Source organism: Macaca thibetana, chromosome 2 (assembly GCF_024542745.1).
Source record: "Macaca thibetana thibetana isolate TM-01 chromosome 2, ASM2454274v1, whole genome shotgun sequence".
NCBI classification, from domain to species: Eukaryota; Metazoa; Chordata; class Mammalia; order Primates; family Cercopithecidae; genus Macaca; species Macaca thibetana.
The window spans coordinates 134,653,991-134,679,094 of NC_065579.1; the positions used below are offsets into that span (position 1 = coordinate 134,653,991).

General features: G+C 42.5%; 1 protein-coding gene across 1 annotated transcript in view; it reads left to right on the forward strand.

Annotated features, from left to right (window-relative positions):
* The first annotated feature begins 1,064 nt into the window (after positions 1-1,064).
* ARL8B (ADP ribosylation factor like GTPase 8B) overlaps positions 1,065-25,104 on the forward strand; it is a 54,648-nt gene continuing 30,608 nt past the window's right edge. The window contains 2 exon segments of the mRNA XM_050778587.1: positions 1,065-1,239; positions 1,241-1,417. Of these exon segments, the coding sequence (XP_050634544.1) occupies positions 1,123-1,239; positions 1,241-1,417 (294 nt within the window). The 5' untranslated portion in view covers positions 1,065-1,122.

The following is a 25,104-nucleotide window of genomic DNA, read 5'->3' on the forward strand; positions in this document are numbered from 1 at the left end:
GATCCACCTGCCTCAGCCTCCCAAAGTGTTGGGATTACAGGCTGTGAGCCACCACGCCCAGCTCAGTTCTGGCTGGTTTTACAGAGGCCAAGCAGTTGAATGCCTTTCTGGTCCCTGATTCACTTTCTGTTTGGAGGGCCTGATTATAATACATTTACTTTATTTATTTATTAATTTTTTTTTTGAGACAGGGTCTCACTCTATCACCCAGGCTGAAGTGCAGTGGCATGATCTCGGCTCACTGCAACCTTCGCCTTCTGGGTTCACACAATTCTCCCACCTCAGCTTCCCAAGCAGCTGAGACTACAGGTGCATACCACCACGTTCGGCTAATTTTGTATTTTTAGTAGAGATGGGGCTTCACCATGTTGGTCAGGCTGGTCTCAAACTCCTGACCTCAGGTGATCTGCCCGCCTTGGCCTCCCAAAGTGCTGGGATTACAGGCATGAGCCACCACACCCTGCCTGATTATAATACATTTAAATATTAAGTCGCCACCCTTAAATGAACAAGGTCATATGAACCATACAGATTTGTTCACTATGTAAGTGTCAAGACCACCACCTTCATACATATTAATAGCTCCTTTCATAAGTGAAATATGTTTACTTGGCCAACCCTTCAATATAAATTCTTGTTGCACCGTTCCCTCTCTCAAAGTGCTTACTTTTTTTTTTTTTAGCCTGAGGCTGCACTTCCTGCCTACAGGTTATAATCCTCTTCTTAAGAAATAAAGCTCTCCTTTCTAAATTTATAAACTGTGTGATTTTTAAGTTAACACTATTTTTGCTACTACCAAAAATGTAGGACAGGAAGTTTTATTCCACGCTAACTCTTCCAGAGTCTTGAAGTCTTCCTGCAGAGTAGATTGCTGATGAACGATTATAGAAAAAAAATGAATGAATGAATTAACGAATGAATAAGTGGATGAATGACGAAAGAACCAACAGTGAATGAATGGAGAGAAAGCCTCAAGGGGGCCCGCGGGTACGCTGTGCTGCGGGGCATTCCCACCAGGTGGCGCTGCAAGCGGCGGGGGGGCCTGGTCAGACGGGCCGCGCCGCTCTTGCCGTGGGTGCAGACGGCGGCGCCGGGAAGGGCGTGGGGGGTAGGGCGAGTCATATGACCCGCTTAGCTTCCTGGCTCTGGCCGCTGCTGCCCGCCGGTGTGCGCCCGTGTCGCGCCGGGGCACCGAGGAGCCGTTGGGGGGTCTGGGCGGAGGCCCGCTCGTGTGGAAGTCGTCGACGCCGCTGCTCGTCCGTCCTCCCGTCCGTCCTCGATCCCGGCCGCCATCATGCTGGCGCTCATCTCCCGCCTGCTGGACTGGTTCCGTTCGCTCTTCTGGAAGGAGGAGATGGAGCTGACGCTCGTGGGGCTGCAGTACTCGGGCAAGACCACCTTCGTCAATGTCATCGCGGTGAGTGCCCGCCCACTCTCTCGCCCGGGGCTCCGCAGCCCGGAGTCCGGCCCGGCGCCTCTAGAAGGCCTGAGTCTAGAAGGCCCTCGGCGCGATGGGACTGATGGCGGGGGGGGGCGTGCGAAGCTGGGCCTGTCGCCTCCCGAGGGCCAGAATTTGGAATTTCCCGCGTGTTGGCGGCGCGGGGAGTAGCACTGAGATCGGCAGCGGAAGGGTTAAGTCTATGTAGACATTTTCCAAGGGCTGTGTCCTCAACGCCGCGGGGGCTCGGAAAGAGTTAAATTGGGCTTGTCACATTTTTTAAAGCACTTGGGGATTGGGGTTTCCATTGGGTTTGCCCAGTAGGGGCAGCCAAAGAGTTAAGTCCAGTTTGTCACTTTCCCAAAGGGTGGGATTTGGCAAATCCGTCAGCCCTATGAGAAAGCGTAAGCATTAAGATCTTCTCTTAAGTTGCCACTTTGGACCAATAGCCCCATTGTGAAAGCAGGAGACCAGTGTGGGCGCCTTCCTGAATTTTGTGGGCAGCTCGCCCCATCTAATTTAGTTACTTGTTTTCACCCGTCACCCAGGCGCGGAGGCCAAGCTGATTGCTGAGCTCCAGCTAGCCCACAATACATAGTATTTATGAAGCTAAAAGTTAATTGTTTTAAGAGAGTAGATAAGATGGATCTGCAGTCAGCATAAAGTTAACTACCCTGCGAAAAAGGGGTTGGTCTTTCAATGGTGTTTTTCACTTGAAGAGAAAAGAAGGTACTGGGCAGGTACACAGCTTAGCAGGCGCAGGGAATGGGTGGAAGGAAAATTGCAGGGAGGACTTACATAGAATGTGGTGTTTGTTCATCAATGATTGAGTAGAAAGATGATTATTTCGTTTTGCTTGTTTGGTTGGTTGGGAAAGAAATAGGAGCGAAAAATTTCTCCTTGATCTTTATTTAGAGCCCAGGAGTTGCTGTGACTCAGTTTTAGCTGGTAGTGGCTTGTACACGCCAGGGGAGTTTTAGAACTGTTCTGAAGAGAGATGGCAGCAGTTCTTCCACCTTTTCAATGACTGTTGAAATCCTGAAGACTAGCTGTCCGACTGGTTAGGTTACACAAGAATAATTCAAACACAGCTTTCATGTTTGAGAAAATAGGTAACTTGTGATTCTTAGTCCTTGCAGTAATAAAGCAACAGGAGTGAGTAAGTCTTGGAGAAAAAGAGATTAGCAGAAACCCCAACGTCCTTTGAAGAATGGTGTGTATAAGGAAGTTTGACCTGCTTGTTGTTCGGCTCCTTTTCTAATATTATTATTATTACTTTTTTTTTTTTTTTTTTTTGAGACGGAGTTTCGCATTGTCCCCCAGGCTGGAGTGCAGTGGCGAGATCTCAGCTCACTGCAACCTCCACCTCCCACGTTCAAGCGATTTTCCTGCCTCCACCTCCTGAGTAGCTGGGATTACAGACGTCCTCCACCACGGCCGGCTAATTACTTTTAGTAGAGACGGGTTTTGCTGTGTTGCTCAGACTGGTCTCAAACTCCTGACCTCATGTGATCCACCCGACTTGGACTCTTAAATTGCTGGGATTACAGGCGTGAGCCACCGTGCCTGGCCGCCTATTGTAATATTATGATTTTTTGAGCTTCCACAGGAATAGAAGGGTGGAATGTGTATCTAATACTACTAATTTTTTTTTTTTTTTTTTTTTTTTTTTTTTCTGGTAGAGACAAGATCTTCCTATGTTGCCCAGGCCAGCCTTGAGCTCCTGGGCTCAATCGAGCCTCCTGCCTTGGCCTCCTAAAGTGCTGGGATTACAGGCATGAGCCACTGTTCCTGGCCTAATACCACTAAAATTAATGAGGAAAAATGAACTTACATATTTATATTAGAATTTACATATTTTATATTAGAATTTTTTTTTCTTTTTTTTTTTTTTGAAGACAGGATCTTCGCCCAGACTGGAGTGCAGTGGTGCAGTCGTAGCTCACTGCAGCCTCCAACTCCTGGGCTCATGTGATCCTCCCTGCCTCAGCCTCCCAAGTAGCTGGGACTACAGGCACGTGCCACTACCGTGGCTGGCTATTTATTTATTTTTTTAATTTTTTTTTATAGAGATGGGCTCTTGCTATGTTGCCAGGGCTGGTCTTGAACTCCTGGCCTCAAGCAGTCTTCCTGCCTTGGCCTTCCAGCGTACTGGGATTATAGGCTTGAAGCATCACATCCTGCTAGAACTTTTATATAATGTGGAAAAGATGAGGCGTAAGCTTGAGTGAAGTTGAGCTCAGTTAACTAAATTTTCTCATGTCCCTTTGAGCTGAGAATTGGAGTCATCTTGTAAATCTTGTTCTTTTGACAACATTGAATTAATGTATCATGTAGATAGGTGTATTAATACAGCCAGTTGTATTTGTTGCAGTTAGGTCGTTATGCATGGGAAGTCTGAAAAGTTGAGCAAATCTTTGAGAAACTTCTTGCTGATTTTCATGCTTCTGTTTTCAGTAGACAGTGTAGCTTAATGAGCATGACCTTTGAAGTCAGACAACCCTGGATTTGAAATCTGGCTCTGCCACTTAGCAGCCTTATATCCTCTTTGAGTCCTTACTTTCCCATCTATTAAATGGAGGTAATGATATATTTCTTACAGAGTTACTCTAGGGATTAAATGACATGAAAAATGTTAAGTAGCTAGCACTCATATTGGCCCACAGAAGGGGATAGGTAAATGGTAACTGTTGTTATTATTTGTAATTGGGTGTACCCATTGAATGCAGGAACAATGGCTTGAAAAATACTGAGAAGGGACTCAGGTAGTATCATTTTCTACTTTGAATCACTATTCAGATGTGGGCTGCAGTAGTGGATTTATGGATTGTGGAAAGTGATCACATCATGTGTTCCCCCCACCCCCCCATTAGATTATTATGCTTAACAACAACAAAACTAATGCAAAGCTGTTGAAGTCAAAGTGAACCAGTGGCTCCACTATTACCTCTTTTAATATGGAGTCCTGCTCTGTTGCCCAGGCTGGAGTGCAGTGGCGTGATCTTGGCTGACTGCAGCCTCTGCCTCCTGGGTTCAGGCTATTCTTGTGCCTCAGCCTACCGAGTAGCTGGGACTACAGGTGTGCGCCACCATACCCAGCTAATTTTTGTATTTTTAGTAGAGATGGGGTTTCACTATGTTGGGCAGGCTGTTCTTGAACTCTTGGTCTCAAGTAATGTGCCTGCCTTGGTCTCCCAAAGTGCTGGGATTACAGGTGTGAGCCACTGTGCCTGGCCCACTGTTATCATTAGACTATCCTTTTAAAAACTGTAATGGTGTGGGTAGCTTCAGTTAAGAAAAAGAAAGTCACAAAGATAAGGTGATGGATGTGGTAATTAGCTTGATTTAGTCATTCCACATGGTAAACATGTATCAGAACATCTTGTATTCCATAAATGTATACAGTTATGATTTGTCAATTAAAAGTAATACTAATTTAAAAAAGAAAAAAAAATCTGAGCTGTAATTCACTGATGCTTTTAAGATGCTGAAAAGAGGACCTCAGTAAATTTCATACTTTTTAACCTCAAGGCTCTAACCTAACCCCTGATTCTTATAGAATATATTGAGGATGTAGTGATTAAAATCCAAGTTAGTGATTAAAGATGATTTTACAGATTTTTAGGTAGAAACAATGTGTCCAAAATAGTAAGCTTAGCCTTTTAAGAAATCAGCTGCATTTTTTGTATTGTATATAAAATGTTTGCTTTATAGAATCAGACATACAGATGTATTGAGTACTACATGTCACTCTAGAAAGTTGACCATTTATTCATTCAAATTTAAGAAGCAACTTCTCAGGTATGAAAAGCTTCAGCTGAAGCCAGTTTTCTTTTTGTAAAAATCAACATTTTGTAAACAAATTAAAAGGTCACTACATGTGCCTTAAACATTAAGGAAGATTTAATAGATGTCATTTAACTTACTCAAAAGGTTCATGAAGCTGAATTACTATTATATGTAGGGTTTGGTTTAAGTCTAAAAGACAATGCTGTTTAGTTACAGAATGCTCAGACTTAAAATGCTTTTCCGTAGGATTTTAAAACTGAAATGATACCTCATTTAATCCAATTTTATGTAGAGACACTTGATATATGTAGTATTCTCTTTTGTTTTGGACGTTATAAAAAAGTAACACCCTAGTTTTTAATTTTCTGATTAGTGTCAGGGAATGAAGTATTTTCCATTGCTAACTGTTCTGGCAGTTATTGCACAATAAGTCATGTGCCTACATGTGTAATGTATGTTGAGTAATCGTTATTTTTAACTGGGGCTCTTAGACATGTTATAGTTATTTAAAAAATAGGATTTACCAAAATAATACGGGATAAATCTTATGGACATTACGTATTTTTTAAATGGAAGTATAAAAATTTGTTTACACGTTTGCGCGTTGTTGATATCTGAGGTTAATCCAAGGAAAAGTTTATTACTGCTGAGAATTAGGAAAAGAAGATATTTGGGAAGACTGTGGAAATATGAACCTAGAATCATTTTTAAAAGAGTTTGTAGAAACCTTAATTAAGTAGTCTAATTTAACCTTCAGTTTTTAGATGTGGCTAGCAGATCCAGTGAGGTTAAGTGGAATTCCTAAGGCAACAAAGCTAATTAGTAGCAGAGATAGAATTAGAATCCAGGACCAGTGTACTTTCTACTTTTCCCACCTCTTTAGATCCAGCTGAGGTTAGAACCATAGAACTGTGAATTGGGAGATCTTAATCCATTAAACATCTTTTTTGTATTTAATTTAAAAAATCAGCTGCACTTTTTGTATTGTATATAAAATGTTTGCTTTATAGAATCAGAAATACAGACGTAATGAGCACTCTGTGTCACTCTAGAAAGTAGAGAGAGTTTTAAATCCAGGCATCTTAAGCATATTGACTAACATTTGAGGACTGTATATTTATCTATGAACATGAATTAGGAGAAGGAATGATAATCTGTGGAAAGTGAGAGTGGAATATTATGTTTGGATATTTAAATAACTGGCTCGCAGACATTGTTGAGTTGTTGAAGTACCTTTAATATCTTTAAAAAGCAGAGGGCCGGGCGCAGTGACTCATGCCTGTAATCCCAGCACTTTAGGAGGCCGAGACGGGCGGATCATGAGGTCAGGAGTTTGAGACCCGCCCGACCAACATGGTGAAACCCTGTCTCTACTAAAAATGCAAAAATTAGCTTGGCATTACTCAGGAGACTGAGGCAAGAGAATCGCTTGAACCTGGGAGGCGGAGGTTGCGTTGAGCCGAATTTGGGCGACTGCACTCCAGCCTGGGCCACGGAGTGAAAATCTGTCTCAAAAAAAGAAAAACCAAAAGCAGAAATAATTTTGTATTTGGTTGTATTGCTTATTATTTAATTTCTTGGGAGGTAAGAATGGCAAAAACCATTTTTAAAGAAAATGGGCTGTGGTTCAAGTCTAGGTGTTTTACACATCTGAAACTTACTGGAGAAGCTAGTCTTCCAATAAGGTGGTTTTCAAGTATAGATTCCAAATTGTGGAAAATGAGGCATGTTACAAAGGAACATCTCTACCTTCCATAAAGTACTCTACCCTTCATCCCCTCTCCAGTTACCTGTTTTTCCTTGCAGACCAAGAATCTTGAAAGCCAAATGTTCTCATTAAGAAGCTGTTAGAGTGCAATAATGCATTCTAAATGACTGTCTTAGATATTTCATAAGTTAATGGATTTTTTAAGTTTTTCAAAGATATAGTAAGTAGATGGTTACTGAACATGGATACAAAATACAATGAACCTATAAAAAAGTTACTCAAATATTATTTAAACATTTTTTTTCTGAAAATTTTGTGTTACCAAAACAATACAGGCTCATTAGTGGAGATAAGAAAAGAATAGTATAAAGTAGAAGAAGCCACTTATTTCTACCATCCAAGATTAACTACTATAAACATTAAAAGCATTTCGTTTTTATCTTTTTAATATGTCTATCCAGATGTCTTTTAAAAAGTTCTGAGATAATATTACTTATAATGCTTTATATTCTGGTTTAATTGTTAACAGTGTATGCATTTTTCTATCTAAAACATTTTTCATGTCTTCATAGTTTATTCCATTGTGGTATGTCTTGTGGATATACCCTATTTGGTAATTCCCTCATTGGACATTTGAGCGATTTCCTATGTTTTCCTGTTGTACTCAATTTGATCTGCATTTCCTGAGGATGCATTCCAGAGTTGGTGTTTTTGGGTCAAAAATGCATATTATGTCATATGGCCAAATTGCTTTCCAGAAAGCGTGTACTCCCACTGAGAAGGTCTAAACAGTTTTTTTTTGTTTGTTTGTTTTTTGTTTTTTAAGACAGAGTCTCACTCTTGTTGCCCAGGCTGGAGTGCAGTGACACGGTCTTGGCACGCTGCAACCTCCACCTCCTGGGTTCAAGCGATTCTCCTGCCTCAGCTTCCCGAGTAGGTGGGATTACAGGCTTTTGCCACCTCACCCAGCTAATTCTGAACAGATTTCATGTATAAAGTTGGACTTTGGTTAAGCACTTTGTCCTCTGGTATTTTTTAGGACATACATAGTTTTGTTGATGAAGTAAAGCAGTATTTTAAAATTATCCTATTAGATACTGCTCTGTTTGTGTTTAATGCATTTTAAGAAGTTCCTTTTTATATTTCAGCAACTGCCAAGACTGATAACTATAGAGAACATAATTCTTTCTGAGACAAGTTCTTCCTCTGTTGCCCATGCTGGAGTGTAGTGGCATGATCATGGCTTATTGCAGCCTCCACCCGCTGGGCTCTGGCTCAAGAGATCCTCCCACCTTAGCCTCCCAAGTAGTAAGGACCACAGGCGTATGTCACTATGCCTGGCTAATTTTTTTAAAAAAGATTTTTGCTGCTGGGTGTGGTGGCTCACGCCTGTAATCTCAGGATTTAGGGAGTTAGAGGCAGGAGGATTACTTGAGGCCAGGAGTTTAAGACCAGCCTGGGCAACATAGTGAGGCCACATTTTCCACATTGTCTCTCTCTCTCTCTCTCTTTTTTTTTTTTTTTTCAGACGGAGTCTTGCTCTGTCGCCCAGGCTGTAGTATAGTGGCATGATCTTGGCTCACTGTGACCTCTGCCTCCTGGGTTCAAGTGATTCTCCTGCCTCAGCCTCCCAAGTAGCTGGGACTACAGGCACGTGCCACCACACCCAGCTAGTTTTTGTATTTTTAGTAGAGACAGGGTTTCACCATGTTGGCAAGGCTGGCCTTGAACTCCTGACCTCAGGTGATCTGCCTGCCTCAGCCTCCCAAAGTATTATTATTATTATTATTATTATTATTATTTTATTTTATTTTTTTTTTGAGACAGAGTCTTGCTCTGTCACCCAGGCTGGAGTGCAGTGGTGCGATCTTGGCTCACTGCAGCCTCCACCTCCCAGGTTCAAGCAATTCTCCTGCCTCAGCCTCCCGAGTAGCTGGGACTACAGGCGCCTGCCAACACGCCCGGCTAATTTTTTGTATTTTTAGTGGAGACGGGGTTTCACCGTGTTAGCTAGGATGGTCTCGATCTCCTGACCTCGTGAGCCACCTGCCTTGGCCTCGCAAAGTGCTGGGATTACAGACGTGAGCCACTGCACCTGGCCCTATTTTTTTTTTTTTTTTAGTAGAGACTGGATCTTACTATGTTGCCCAGGCTGGTCCCGGAACTCCTGAGCTCAAGAGATTCTCCTGCCTCAGCCTCCCAAAGTGCTGAGATTACAAGCAGGAGCCACCATGCTTGCCCCTGAGACCATAGTTCTTTTATGTTGACCTTCCCAGGGAAGCCATGTAAGTATAAATATAGCTTACCCCCTTTAGTTATCATGCTACTGTTTTGTTTTAAAAGTATTGGTAGATTGCATATTCCATAACCCTGATATGTTTCAATATAATCCTTACCTAATCTTAGACCTATTATAGTGGGATGCTGCTTGCTTGTGTTTTTTTTTTTGTGGGGGGGCAGGTGAGGGGATGGAATCTTGCTCTGTTGCCCAGGCTGAAGGGCAGTGGTGTGATCTCAGCTGACTGTAACTTCGGCCTTCTGGGTTCAGGTGATTCTCCTGCCTCAGCCTCTCCCCAGTAGCTGGGATTACAGGCGTGCGTCACCACGCCTGGCTAATTTTTTGTATTTTTAGTAGAGATGGGGTTTCGCTATGTTGGCCAGGCGAGTCTCAAACTTCTGACCTCAAGTGATCTGCCTGCCTCAGCCAGGCATGAGCCACCATACCCAGCCTATGAACCTATATTCTTACTTCAGTATGCAAAATGTAGCATAATGTTAAGAATGAGGTTGCTTAAAATCTAGATTAGATACGTTGCCTGCCTTTTCTTCACTCTTTTTTTTTTTTTTTTTGAGACAGAGTCTCTCACTCTGTCATCCACACTGGGAATGCAGTGGCACGGGGGTTCAAGTGATTCTCCTGCCTCAGCCTCCTGAGTAGCTAGGACTACAGGTACCCGCCCCTACACCCAGCTAATTTTTGTATTTTTAGTAGAGACGAGGTTTCACCATGTGGGCCAGGCTGGTCTCAAACTCCTGTGATCCGCCCGCCTCAGCCTCCCAAAGTGCTGGGATTACAGGTGTGAGCCTCCGTGCCTGGCCACTGTTTTCTTGAAAGCTCATTTTGTCCAGAGAATGTTTTAATGCCAATACATGGGCTTCATCATTTGTAAATAGTTCTTATCAGAGGAAAATCTAGGAAAAGAAAGGAAACCTACATTTCTCACCTTCATAATTTAGGTATTTTGTTTCTAGCTTTGGGCTTTCTTATTTCTATCTTATTTCAAAAAAAAAAAATTTTTTTTAATGTTTTTTTTTTTTTGAGACAGAGTCTCACTCTGTCACCCAGGCTGGAGTGCAATGGCGCGAACTCGGCTCACTGCAACCTCTGCCTCCCAAGTTCAAGCCATTCTTCTGCCTCAGCCTCCTGAGTAGCTGGGACTACAGGCACGTGCCACCATGCCTAGATAATTTTTGTATTTTTAGTACAGATGCGGGAGGTTTCACCATGTTGGCGACACTGGTCTTAAACTCCTGACCTCAGGTGATCCACCCACCTCGGCCTCCCAAAGTGCAGGGATTACAGGCATGAGCCGCTGCACCCGGCCCCTCTCATTATTTTTAACCATCAGAAATTATCTTGTTCTCTTGTTTCTAATATTCTTTGCCCCTTTTCACAGAGGCAAGGCTTTATCATATTTTACAATGCTGTACGCCAGTGCTAAGAACAGTCCCTGCCACATGACAAGCTCTTTAAATACTGAATAAATGAATGAATGAATAATAATAGCGAAGTGTATCTATTCTATGCATGCTTAAACTGTGTGCAAGGCATTGTGATAGATAACTTATGAATGTACTAGACAAGGTCATTTATGGTAGGGTTTGTGCCATGTATAGGATAGGAATATTAAGTGCCTTGAGATTGATACAAAATGCTTTTGGAATTCTCCCCTGACCCCACCCCATTAAGACATTGGAGGAGTTTTCTTTAGTAAGGCTGTTTGCTAAGTTTTGATTGGACAGTGGCAGGAGTGGCTTTTGAGCTGGGTTGTAAGAGTAGAGGAATTTCATTTATTCAACAGATATGTCAAGCAGTGTTTTGGGCAGCATGAATATAATGGGGAGCAAAGCAGACAGTGTTCTTGCCCTTTTGGAATTTCCGGTATCATGTGGGGAAAAAAAGACATTCAAGCAGGAACAGTGGGAAAAGCAAAGGTACAGCTGAGGGAAGTAAATTTTTTTTGTTGGATTAGGCATAACCTTAGTGAAGGAAAAAGAAACAAAGACTGGAAAAGTAGATTCAGTCATACTCCCATTCAGGCCTTGACTGAGTATGACATTAGGCATGGAGAGCCACTGAAAGTTTTTATTCAGAGGAATGAGATAAGACCTGTGTTTCCAAAGGATTAATTTAGCAGCAATAGATACCATCCACAAGGAAATTGGTTACAAGGTTATTACAGAGGTCTGGTTGAGAGACATTGAGGGAGGCAGCTGGGGAGGAGGGGAAAGGCACACATTATTATGGAAGTAGGATGAGTACAAATTAGCAATTAAGTCAGATGTACAGGACAAAGGGGAATTTGCAAAGACCCTTTTAAGGATTTGATTGAATGGTGGGGAATATGGTTGTGCCATCAGCAAATAGCACTTATAGGGTGGAGAAGAAAGAATGGGTTTAGAAGAAAAAGGGATTATTTGAGTATAAATTGTATTATAGGCTGGGCATGGTGGCTCATGTCAGTAACCCCAGCACTTTGGGAGGCTAAGAAGGGTGTGGATCTTTTGAGCCCAGGAATTCAGGGCCCGCTTGGGCAACATAGTGAAACTCTGGTCTCTACAAAAAAATAAAAAAATAAAAAAAATTAGCTGGATGTGCTGCTGCGTGCCTGTGGTCCTAGCTACTGGGGAGGCTGAGATAGTAAGGGGATGGCTTGAGTCCAGGAGGCTGCAGTGAGCCATGATAGTGCCACTGCATTCCAGCCTGGGTGACAGAGTGAGACCAGGTCTCCCCTGAGCTGCATACCACCCCCCCACCCCCTGGGAAAAAAAAGTATTACATAATTATGATATAAAGGGATTGCTGGTGGGAAATGACAGGCTATGAATGCTATATTTAAGTTCAGTGGTACAAAAACTGAGAATTAATATTTCATCCTACTCCTAATTTTGTCTTGAGGAGTAGTAAGAGATATAGGAAGTAGTTGAGATCCATTCCTAGTTTCTCTTCAAAAAAGTGAGTTGTGGGATCTCTCATTTCTGCTGATTGCTGTCACTTACCCGTACCCTGCTGATTACTCATTTTGCCAATGTTTTGGACACAAGGACTAGGCAGAATGTTCTCCACTCCTCAGAATTGCTGTTGGGCTATCTTGATTTATTTGTGGTACTTATGTACATTAATCTGTGGCCAGAATGCAGGCTGCCCAGAAGAGGTCTTTAATAGCTGGGATGAAGGCTGTATATTCAGAGTGGCTCAGATTCATTTGCAGGCTGAGAAACCTTTGCTATCTAATTCAAAGAGTAATTTTTCTATTTCTGGAAAGTGCCTGGCTTAGGTTTGTAAAGTGACTTTCCACTGAAGAGAAAATTTTCTAGGTGTAATTTGTGTGCTTTAAACCCAAAGGGTATTTGATTTCTTGAGATTTAAGTTGGGATTTTTCTTTGGTGCCAGGTAAACATGTAGATAGTGTTAGAGTATCATTTTTCTTCTACTCAGATTACATTACTGATCGTTTTACTGTGTGGTTGAAAAGACAAAGTGTGATCCTTGGCCCTCATAGCCCAGTTAGGTTCTTTGATACCTGCTTAGAGACTCAGAGCAGTCTAATAATGGATTTATAGCACTCACAGATAGCAGTTCATTTGGAACATTACCATAAAACAAGTTAGGAAATGGCTGTTCCACCTTCACTATGTCATTCTTTCTGTTGAGATGGAGTCTCGCTCTGTCTCCCAGGCAAGAGTGCAGTGGCGCGATCTCAGCTCACTGCAGCCTCCGCTTCTGCCTCCCAGGTTCATGTGATCTCGTGCCTTCACCTCCCAGAGTAGCTGGGACTGCTGGCACGCACCACCACGCCTGACTAACCTTTGTATTTTTGGTAGAGACGGGGTTTTGCTATGTTGGCCAGCTGGTCTCGAACTCTTGACCTCAGGTGATCTGCCCACCTCAGCCTCCCAAAGTGTTGGGATTACAGCCATGAGCCACCGCGCCTGGCCTACTATGTTGTTCTTTAGGCTAGTTAACATAGAGTTAGTTCCTGGACATCCTATTTTATGTAATCATCGTTTCCTCCCATTTCCAATACAAAGAGCATTCAGTAAAAATTATTTAATTAATGAAACACACCTGATCTTTTTTTTTTTTTTTTTTTTTTGAGACAGTCTCACTCTGTTGCCCAGACTGGAGTGCAGTGCTACAGTCTTGGCTCACTGCAGCCTCTGCCTTCTGGGTTCAAGTAATTCTTTGCCTCAGCCTCCCTAAGTGCTGAGATTGCAGGCATGAGCCACTGTGCCTGGCTCACTTAATTATTACTATTATTATTATTTTTTCGAGACGAGGTTTCACTGTATCACCCAGGCCGGAGTGCAGTGGTGCAGTCTCAGCTCACTGCAGCCTCCACCTCCCAGGTTCAAACGATTCTCCTGCCTCAGCCTCCCAAGTAGCTGAAATAACAGGTGCACGCCACCAAGCTCAGCTAATTTTTGTATTTTTAGTAGAGATGGCGTTTCACCATATTGTCCAGGCTGGTCTCAAACTCCTGACCTTGTGATCCGCCCACCTTGGCCTCCCAAAGTGCTAGGATTACAGGCGTGAGCCACTGCGCCCGGCCTATTATTATTATTTTTTTGAGTCGGGGTCTTGCTTTGTCGCCCAGGCTGGAGTGCAGTGGCGCGATCTTGGCTCACTGCATCCTCTGCCTCCCAGGTTCAGGCGATTCTCCTGTCTCAGCCTCTGGATTAGCTGGGATTACAGGCACATCCTGCCCTGCATGGCTAATTTTTTTGTAGTTTAGTAGAGACAGGGTTTCACCGTGTTGCCCAGGCTTGTCTTGAACTCCTGAGCTCAGGCAATTCACCCGCCTTGGCCTTCCAAAGTGCTGGGATTACAGGCATGAGCCATCACATCTGGCCTATTATTATTATTATATATATATTTTTGAGATGGGGTCTTGTTCTGTTGCACAGACTGGAGTGCAGTGGCATGATCTTGGCTTACTGCGACCTCTGCCTCCTGGGTTCAAGTGAACTTGATTATTTTATACAATGTTTTCACTTAAGGCATTATATTATTCTTTTGACCCCCTTGTTTTAAGTAGACATTTATTGATTTATATAAGATAAAGATTAAGTGACACAGTTAATTGTCATTTGGGTCTGAAATTCATTTCCAATTCAGCCTGAAGTGTCCTATTCCATAAAATAGATGAGTTATGAGGAATCTGGGTTCCATTTTTACAAATCCTTTAGGATCTTGCTTTGACTCCTGATAAATCTAATTCTTCCGCCTCCTGTAACTGAAATTAGTTTGGAAATTGGGCATGACCTTGTGGTGTTCCATGTGCTTTTTTTTTTTTTTTTTGCTTTCTTTGGCTCTTTGTGCCAGATGTTTTAAGTCTGCTGTACTGGCTGTTTAGTACTACCCTATGTTTTCTTTGCTAGGAACATTAATAAAGTGTAGTATTTATTCTGGCAGGGTTTGGAAAGAGGATTTAAATTAGCTAGTGAAAATTACAGCAGAATGGCTGTGGGCAGAAGGATAGAGGAAGTAGGCCTTTGAAGTAAATATTAGACTGTGGTAATGATGGAGAACGAGATGCCCAAGATACCAATTGATTTTCTTTGCCTGTGATACCTGTCCGTTGCTACTCCTTTCCCCCTAGATGGCACTGTCTTACTCATCGTTCAGGTCCCAGGTCCGTATAACTTTGCCCTAACTCTTCTCACAGCACTTGATCGCAATTATATTTATTTGTGCAAATTATCTGTTCATTGGTCTCTACCTTCAGACTACAGCCTCCCTTTCAGTATTTATGGCCTTTAAATGAAGCAGTGTGCCTACTACTCTGTCATTGTTGACTTAAATAGAGTAAAGCAGTATAGGGTAATGTTTAAGTATGTGGGATCAGGCAGGCCTAAATTTAAATTCTGGATATGCCAGAATTCTGTGACCTCCTCAAAGCTTCAGTTTCCTCATTGGTGATTTGGGCATGAGAATAGTTGCCCCATGAGCTCATGGTGAGGTAAGACAGTCAGCACAGTGACTGGCATAGAATGAGTACTCCTTAGGTGGTAGGTTGATGTGATGTTCGGGGGTTAGGGCAGGATCGTGCTCTACTGGATGCCAGATGAAGTGGAACCCCCTCACCTTTCAGGTGAGCACTGAGTAGGAATTCAATTTCAGAAGGTAATGAAAGGTTCCTGAGTTTCAGAGTAGAAGTGTACTGGGCACAAGGGACCAGTTTTTAATTCTCTCTCTCTTTTTTTTTTTTTTTTTTTGAGATAGACTCTCACTCTGTCACCCAGGCTGGAGTGCAGTGGTGCGATCTTGGCGCACTGCAACCTCTGCTTCTTGGGTTCAAGCAATTCTCCTGCCTCAACTTCCCAACTAGCTGGGACTACAGGCATGCACCACCATACCTGGGTAATTTTTATATTTTTAGTAGAGACAGGGTTTCACCATGTCGGTCAGGCTGGTCTCCAACTCCTGATCTCAAATGATCCACCCGCCTTGGCCTCTCACAAAGTGCTGGAATTACAGGCGTGAGCCACCATGCCCAGCCCTTTTTTTAATTTTTAAAAACTTTTTATTTTTTGTGGTGACAGGATGTCACTATGTTGCCCAGGCTGGTTCAAACTCCTGGCCTCAAGTGATCCTCCCACCTCAACCTCTCAAAGTGCTGGGATTACAGGCATGAACCACTGTGCCTAGCCTGGTTTCTGATTCTGATTCTTCTTCACTTTAAATCTCCTTTCTTTGCTTATTATTGTGATTTTTTAATGGTTTCTGATTCTTGAAGGTTTTGTGTCATTCTGAGAGAGAAACTAAAATGACAGTTTGTTGTTGTTGTTGTTTTTTGCCATAACCCATCCTAGATGTGCTAGGATGTTAGGGGCACTTGGTGAAAAATTTGCTGGTTTATTTGGGTTTTTCTTCTGCTGATAAGTTTGGTTGTAGTTAATAGTTTTGGCTTGGTGGAAGAGATAGTGATTGCTCTAAGTTTTTTTTTTTTTACTGGAGTAGAAGACTAGCAGAGCATCTATTTACAACCTCTCAATTTATCATGGAGTTTGTATTTTGTTGTTCAGCAGTCTAACATTGGCTTCAAGCTTAATGACTCTCATTCGTTTGCCAGCAAATAACTGCCAAATGCCTGAGGCATTACAATAAAGTGGAAAATCACTTTTAGGGCTTTTAAGTTTAAACTTAGGTTCAAATTCCAGTTTTGCCACTATTTAGCTGTGTGTATGTGACCTTGTGACCTTGACGTCAAGTTTTCTTTTCTGTAATACGAGGGCAGAGTAAAATGAGTAATGTTGAGCCGTTATCATTATTATTTTTAAATAGTGTAAGCCAATTACATATAGCCTAACTAATAATAAGGATGTATTGTTGATGCAGTCATCACATGTGATTGAAAAACATTCTTGTCACTCCAGCTTCTTACTGCGCTTACTGCACCTGCCAAACTCCCCACCCTGATGATAGTAAGTGGAATTTTAGGCAGCTGCTGAATAAATAATGATTTTACTATCTAGAAGGCACTGCAGTTTGGAACCTGAGAAGTGCGCAGTGACTCAGTATTTTATGACTGTCCATCATTTTAAGAGTTGAGTTTCACTGTGAAACAATGTCAAAAGCACTGACTGGGCTAATGGAATGGCTTTACAGTGCTTACTGTTTCTTCAGTAATACCCAGAGAGAGCTGCAGTGTGGAAGAGCCATTGAAGGAATGTATTCAGCCCATGGCATTCTCGGCAGCCACACCACTGTACTGCCAGGATCACCTGAGAAGGGTGGAAGCAGAGATGTCTCTACTGATAGATAAGCAAACAGCTAAAAGATTCCATACTCTGTGGTTTAAAATGATTTTAGGGTATTATTAATAATATTTTAAAAAGTAAAGTGTTACTGAATTTTTTACAGTGGAGGGGAACACAAGACAATCCATAGGATACTATTAGTTCGGGAAGTGAAGTTGCAAAATTGTGAGGCAGAATGTTAGAAGTAGGCACTAAAGGACTAAGAAGGTAAAATCTTGGCTTTAATGTATCCAATGACAGGTGCCATGGTTTGCTTCCTCTAGAGTCTAACAGGCAAAACAGTGTTTGTAAACATTTTCTTGCCTCTGCTATGCTTTGGCTAGCAGTCTTTAAAGATAGTCTTTAAAGGGAGGATTACCTATTTATCTTATGATATACCTGTGGAATAGAATTTTAGGGGCTTCATTTATCTTCCAGGTAGAAAAGAGCTGATAAGGGGTTATGGAGATGTTGTCACCTGGCATTATACGCTATAATCCTTGGTCACATTTATAAGTTTTTTTACTCTTAATACAAAGGATCTGATTGTCATTAGGAGCCTTGCAGACAAGTGTTTCTGGGTAACTTCTCAGTAACATCTTTGACATTTGTTTAGTTGCAGACCTAAATGGCCACTGATGGACGCTGCGGTTTCAGTAAGCAGTGAAGTTTATTTCCCTGGAAGTAGAATGATGCAGACCCAGAATATTGTAGAGTGGTTGTCATCAGCTGTATTTCTTCATGGCCCAGAAGAACTCCTGTGTAATTTCCCTTAGAGAAATGGAGCTGAACGGGAAGCAGAAGCAGTTAATGGATGATATTGGATCTGGGAATTCTAAATGATTCAGTTCAATTCCTGCAGGGTGTCCTGTCTGAAAGAAATTAGGGTGGTATGCAGTGCAAGGCTTGCAGGGCTCCTAGGTCTTTCTGTTATATTCTTTCAGAGCTAGCAATGGTCAGGATAGCTTCTCACTACACAGGATGTGATTCGTTTTTGTTCCTCACTTTGGGGAGCATGTGTGGCAGTGTTTAAAAATAATGCTCTCCTGTTGGTTCATAGGGAACAAAGCCTTGTGATATGGTTTGGCTGTGTCCTCACCCAAATCTCATCTTGAATTATAGCTCCCATAATTCCCACATGTTGTGGGAGGGGCCCGGTGGGAGAGAGCTGAATCATGGGGATGATTTTCCCCATACTGTTTTTGAGGTAGTGAATAAGTCTCAGAAGATCTGATGGTTTCGTGGTAAGGGGAAACCCCTTTCGCTTGGCTCTCATTTCTCTCTGGCCCGTCACCATTAAGAAGCCCCTTTACTCTTTCTTCATCTTGTGCCATGATTGTGAGGCCTCCCCAGCCCTGTGGAACTGTGAGTCAATTAAACCTCTTTCCTTTATAAATTACCAGTCTCGGGTATGTCTTTATTAGCAGCATGAGAATAGACTAATACACCTTCTTGGTGGTTTTTTTTTTTTTTTTTGAAAAATTTCAACACATTAGTCTTTAATTCTCTAGTGAATGTTGGAGCAGGTTTCCAGATTGCTTAAAACTGAACTAGGGGTACAGTCCATAGGGAAAATATGCCCTGAGGGACCGTATGTGTGCAGCCGTATGTGTGGAGCTGTGATTTGTTGTAATCTGAAAATTCTAGGCTATAATAATGGTTCCTGGGGCTCAAAGAAACCATGACAGCAATAACATTCTGGTGGGATGTTGGTTCATGCCTGTGAGAAATACACATTTACCCATCCAAACCCAAAGACTGGACTCGGAGACATGAAGAACAGCGGAAGCGAGACTTTTAATGACGGTCTTGCAAGATCTGGTGTTTGATAGGCGGTCACACCGGGGACAGTTACAACATTTAATTTATTTCCTAGCATGCAAGTCCATCCCCCTGTTCCTCACTGGTTGAGTACTGTGGGGTTACAGTCTTCCTGGACATTGCCTAAAGTTTTATTATCCCCCTTATAAGGTTATACCCTGGTCCCTTTCCCCACTTCAGTTTCGATTTCCCAATAATGAAACTTTCTCCCGTTTTAGGGGCTGACCCCTCCCCTACATTCTGTTCGCTTATCATAACCTTCTAGGTGCATGAGCTGTGCGGTTTGTTACATCTACAGGCTGACTTACAGTACTTAGATTTATTATGCCTTGAAAATGGACCACTTAAAATGTTTTCTCACACATTTCCTTCTTTTCCTTCCTTTTCTATTTACTTCCTTTGGTCTCATTTTCATTTAAACCGTTTTGGTCCTCAAATTGCTTTAGAAGTCGTTTACTTTCTTCCTTATATGAAAGTGAGTTTATTTTGGTTTCTAATAGTAGCAGGTTATTTTGCTGGTAACTTATTGGCATTTGTTTATTAATAGCTGTTTTAATTAATCTCTGTGCTAGTCCCCTCACACACAAGATAATACTACATCCCACTGCTAAGACTCCTGCTACAATTATGCGAGATGTAAGGACTGAAGCCACCATGCCTTTCCGTTTTCCAAACCAACCTTTTAGCCAACCCGTAAATGGGTTATTCATTCCAGCATTTTCTGCCTGTTAGTTGGCTAGAGTTGTCAGTCCTTGTAAAGCTTTTGTGATGGTCCCATCTGGGGCAGTATTGTTGGGAATGAAAGTATAACGTTTCCCACCCAGCATAACACATACACCCCCTTTTTCTGGTATTATGTCCAGGGCAAGCCTGTTTATCCAGGCCATTCGGCTGGTGGCGTCTAACTGGCTAGCCACCCCTTTGAGGGCATCCTGAGTATAATTGATGAATCTCTATTGATTATAATAGATGTAGTTAATTCAGTTCACATTGTTATTAATAGCTGACCACAGAAGAGTGCTAACTGAAACCCAGCAACTATTTGGTTTTGGGCCTTAAATTTATTCAGCACCCCCCTAGTGACTCCTATTGAGTCAACACATATATTGGGATTAAAAGAGTTTGTCATATCTCTCTGCTGTCAGTGGCCACGTGTGTTTTCGGGTATCTTATGGAATGCCAGAGAGAAGGGAATGGCCACTTGGACTACAGCACAAGTCTCAGTCCAGTTGGATGGTAACAAGTTGCGGAGGTTCCTTTTCCCACAGTACCACCAGAGGTTAGCCTGGGGTATATGGAGAGCTGAGTGATTGCCATTGCCTGACTTACCAGTGATATTTAGGATGTGGGTACAAATTGAGAGTTTTCCCATGGGCTTATTGAACTCTGCCCCCTATCTAGAGAGGCAAGAGGAGTGGTTCATATTCCCTGGAGAGAATGAGGGGATTGCTTTGGGATCTGACCTCTGCAATGTGGGACAGAGCAGTGACAGACTCTTACAAACCTTATTTTCCCATGCATCTTTGTCCTGGTATAGAGCCAGCATGTAATCCATTTCTTCAGGATCGGTATCTCATCCTAGGGGAAATGGAACCACCCGTGCTTGAGGTCCTCCCGCAGCACACGCACAGCAGTCACTCTTGTTGAGGGCTTGTACCGAAAATTTGATACGTCTGACCCAGGCATTTACATCCCTGTACCCTGTCTCAATTTCTAAAGTTTGCCTTAAATCCTTTACTTCAATTTATTTTTACCCTTTTAGGGTTATTATTTGGCAGACTAAAGTGTTTATTAGGGTCTGGAGTTGGGGTAGTTCCAGGCAAATGGGACATTGAGTTTTTGATTAGTTTGAGAACAAATCACCCTACGGGGTCTTTCGCTGTGATGTCTGCCCCTAACGTATATACCTGAGACGCTACTTTTGGTTCTTGGCCTAGAACGGCTGGATTGCTAATGGTGATGAGTATAGGATTGCATTCTAAATTTTGGCAGTCATTTGGCAAGGAGCCGTTGGACAGATGTAGTTTATTCTTTTAAGTGTCTTCAGCTTGGAGTTACCCACCCCGTGTTTACTGTCCAACCCTGAATTGTGTGGTTCACCATACATCATCCCAGCTGGGGCGTGGTAATGCCCTACTGTAATCTGTATCTGGTTCAGGGCAAAGATATTTATTCACCTGCGAGAGAGATCTCTGATTTTCAAAATTCCCACAAGGTGAGACCTGGCAGCCATCAAATCTTATAATCTGGGGTGCTACCATCTTGGTTACATAGATTACAAACCTGATTGGGTAGGGAGGAATCCCCTGCCAGTTTCCATTTTGACCTTCTGCTCTTTGTGTGGTAGACCATCTCAGCTATATTAATTTCCAGAAATGGGGCCAGCTCATGTTTTCTTTTTAGATTTTTCTCAGAGTTAACTTTAAGGGTTCCTCCGGTGACCTGTGCACTTTCCACTGGTCTTTTTCCCTCCCTTCCGAGGTCTCTTTTACCAGTCCTTTGACTTGAGTACAGTGGGTCCACCCCTGTTCAGCTGTTCGCACAGCCATCTCAGTGGTTAGGAGCACTTCTTCATAGGGACCTTCTCAGCTTGGGTGGAACTTGTCTTCTTTCCAAGTCTTAATCAGCACCATGTCACCAGGGTGGAAGTGGTGAACTGTGAACTCAAGAGTCAGAGTTTGAGTCCTTTTAACCTAAGGGATGACAGGGTAGAGGATATGACCAGTATGTAATTTCTTAAGAATTGATCCTTGGTTTCCAAAGTAGGAAGATCTGTAGCTCTGCCCAAATATGGGAGCCCATATAATAACTTGTAGGGGGACAATCCCAAGTCTTTTCTTGGGGCTGTCCTAATTCTGAGGAGTGCTGTTGGGAGACATTTCGTTCAAGGCATTTTGGTTTCTAATATTAGTTTGGTGATAATGCTTTTTGAGAGTTTGATTCATTCTTTCTACCTTTCCAGAGGAAGGGGGATACCAAGGAGTGTGATAATCCCATCTAATTTGTAAACCTTCCATAATTCCCCTTAACACCCTTGAGGTAAAGTGGCTCCCATTGTCTGAATTAATATTTTCCACTAGGCCAAATCTAGGTACATTCTGTTCTAATTTTATTGTGACTACATTCCCGGCAGTGGCTGTTGGGAGTGGAAAGACTTCCAGGACCTAGCCAGAAAGGTGATCTATGATCACCAGTAAATACTTTTAGTTTTCCTACTTTGGGCATTTCTGTGAAATTTACTTGAATGCTTTTAAATGGTCTTAGTCTGGGAGGTCTTCCTCCTGTGGCCTGTTTACTAATCACCTTTTTGTGTATCCTTTGACAAGTTACACAGCTTCCATGTACTTGTTTATCGAAAGTATAACTCCCTATACACTCATCATTCTTATGTATTGTATTAAACAGAGCCTGGGGTCCCCAATGACTCCCTTTGTGTAATATAGACATTAGTTCTCTCATCAGGGGTTTACTTATTTCTCTCCCATCAGGAAGTACCCATTTCCCATTTTCAGTTTGTGTGACCCCTATCCTAATTCTTCCTTCTCCTCTCTGGTAAACTGGGGCCTTAATACTACCTTAGGGATGTCTGGGATCAGGCTAAATAGTCTAATTTCTTCCTCCAGGGAGGCTTGCATAGCAGCTTTATCTGCAAGCCTGTTTCCTACGGCTTCTATGGTGTTACCTTTCTGATGACCATTTATGTGAACTGTGGCAACCTCTGCTGGAAGCCGGAGGCTTTCTAAAACCTGTTTGACCAGTTCCCCATGTGCCAGTTCTTTCCCCCTACTATTTGTTAGGCCCTGCGCTGTCCAGATTTTTCCAAAAGTGTGTACCACCTCATAGGCATATTTAGAATTAGTAAATATAGTACTTTCTTGGCCTTCAAGGAGCTTTAGAGCCTGGTTAAAAGCATATAATTCACAGGTTTGGGCCAACCAACCATTAGGTAATCTACCTTTCTCAGATAAGGAGTGTTTATATCTATCAGTGACAGCATAACTATTATGTCTCTTGCCATCTATCACTCGGGAAGACCCATGCACAAACAGCCTTATCCCATCATGTTGTGGAGCTTCGCTAAGGGCAGGTTTAGCTTTGGTTTGATATTCAGTGATACCTAAGCAGTTATGATCTGATGACTCTTTGTTCTCCTCTCCTTTGTACAAGAAACTGGCTGGATTCAGGCAAGTATTTGTTGTTATGACCAAATCTTTTTTTTCTAGTAGTATGACTTCATATTTTAGAATCTGAGAATCCAGTAGCCATCTTTTTGATTTAATATATTCCTGACCTGGCTTACTATTCGGGCCCCACCAAAGGATAGCTTTCGACTCTCCTCAACCAGCAGGGCTGTGGCAGCTACTGCTTGCATACATTTGGGCTACCCACAAGAGAGACAGGATCAAGAAGCTTGGAGACAAAAGCAACATGTTGCCTCTTCCCTCCCCAGGTTTGAGTGAGCACCGCTAGGGGCATGCCCTGGTCTACTGTTACAAACAGATGAAGTGATTTCTCTAAAGATGGGAGGACTAGGGCCAGGGCTGTAGTGAGGGCCTGCTTTAGCTCTTTCACTGCCTGAATTTCTTCTGGGGACCATTGCAAGGAATCAGGTTCCTCCTCTAGTAGTTTCAGATACAGAATCTTTGTCTTTTGAGCCTATGAGTTAATCCATAACCTACAGTAGCCAGTTAAACCTAAAAATTTTCAGAGTTCTCTCTGTCTTAGGAAAAGGTAGACCCTCTATTCCTGATATTCTCTCTGGGTTTATTCTGCTCCTTCCTTCACTAATCAGGTATCCTAAATATTTAATTTCTTTTTCTACAGAATGCAATTTGTTTTTAGAGACTTGTAATCCCCTGTCTCCTAGGAAATTATTATAGTGATTTCTGATACCTTGGCCCTCCTCTCCCCAGAAATTAAAAGATCATGAACATATTGTAACAACTGGGTTCCCCTGAAAGGTTGGAATTCCTCCAGGACTTTTTCTAAGACTTGACCAACTAAGTTTGGGGCTTCCTTGAAGCCTTCTTGCAGCACAGTACAGTGGTATTGTTGTTTTCTCCCAGTTACAGGGTTTTCCTGTTCAAAGGCAAAGAGGTCCCTACTCCTAAGGTCTAGGGGACATGCCCAGAATGCATCTTTTACATCCACCACACTGAACCACTTATGTTCATAGGGCGTCTTACGAAGGAGGGTGTAGTTACCACAGGGTGGCAGGTCTGGACAATTTGATTTATAGTCCTTAGATTTTGCACCAATCTGTATGACCCATGAGGCTTTTTGATTTGGAGAATTGGAGTATTGTATGGTGACATGCAGGATTCTAATAGTCCATCTTTAATTAATCCCTCTATTACTGGTTGGAGCCTTTTTCTCTCTTCAGTAGAAATGGGATATTGTTTTCTGCAAACTACTTCTCCTGGTTGTTTTAGTTCAATCTGTAAGGGTGTGATTTTTAACCCTCCCCTGTTGCCTTTTTCTAACTGACACATGGGGATTATTTTGTCTTTCTTCCTCCTCTGTTAGGAGGCCCATTATGACTTTTATTTGTCCTGCCTGTATTCCTAATTCTAAACCCAATCTCACAATCAGGTCTCCACCCAGGAGATTAGTTCCTGCTTTGGGAACATATAAGAGTGACCCCTCAATTTGTTCTGGTCCCAATCTAATTAACATTTTCTTGAATGCTGGAACCTGAGATCTCTCCCCTTTAATCCCTGATACTGTCAATTTTTCCTTAGTTCTGTACCCCTTGGTTGGTGAATTATGGAGGAGTAGGCCGCCCTAGTATCAACCAAAAATGTGCCTTCTTTTTCCTCAGGTCCCACCTTCAAATTTATCAAGGGTTCCTAGTGGGACCTACTCAGAAGGAACCCCTGACCCCACTAGTCTTCATTAATGGTCATGAGGGGGATTTTTTTTTTTTTTTCAATTTATACTTTAAGTTCTAGGGTACATGTGCACAACATGCAGGTTTGTTACATAGGTATATATGTGCCATGTTGGTGTCAGCATTAACTCGTCATTTACATTAGGTATATCTCCTAATGCTGTGCCTCCCCCAACCCCACGACAGGCCCCGATGTTCCCCACCCTGTGTCCAGGTGCTCTCATTGTTCAGTTCCCACCTATGAGTGGGAACACGTGGTAGTTTTCTGTCCTTGCGATAGTTTGCTCAAAATGATGGTTTCCAGCTTCATCCACGTCCCTACAAAGGACATGAACTCATCCTTTTTTATGGCTGCATAGTATTCCATGGTGTATATATGCCACATTTCCTTAATCCAGTCTATCATTGATGGACATTTGGATTGGTGCCAAGTCT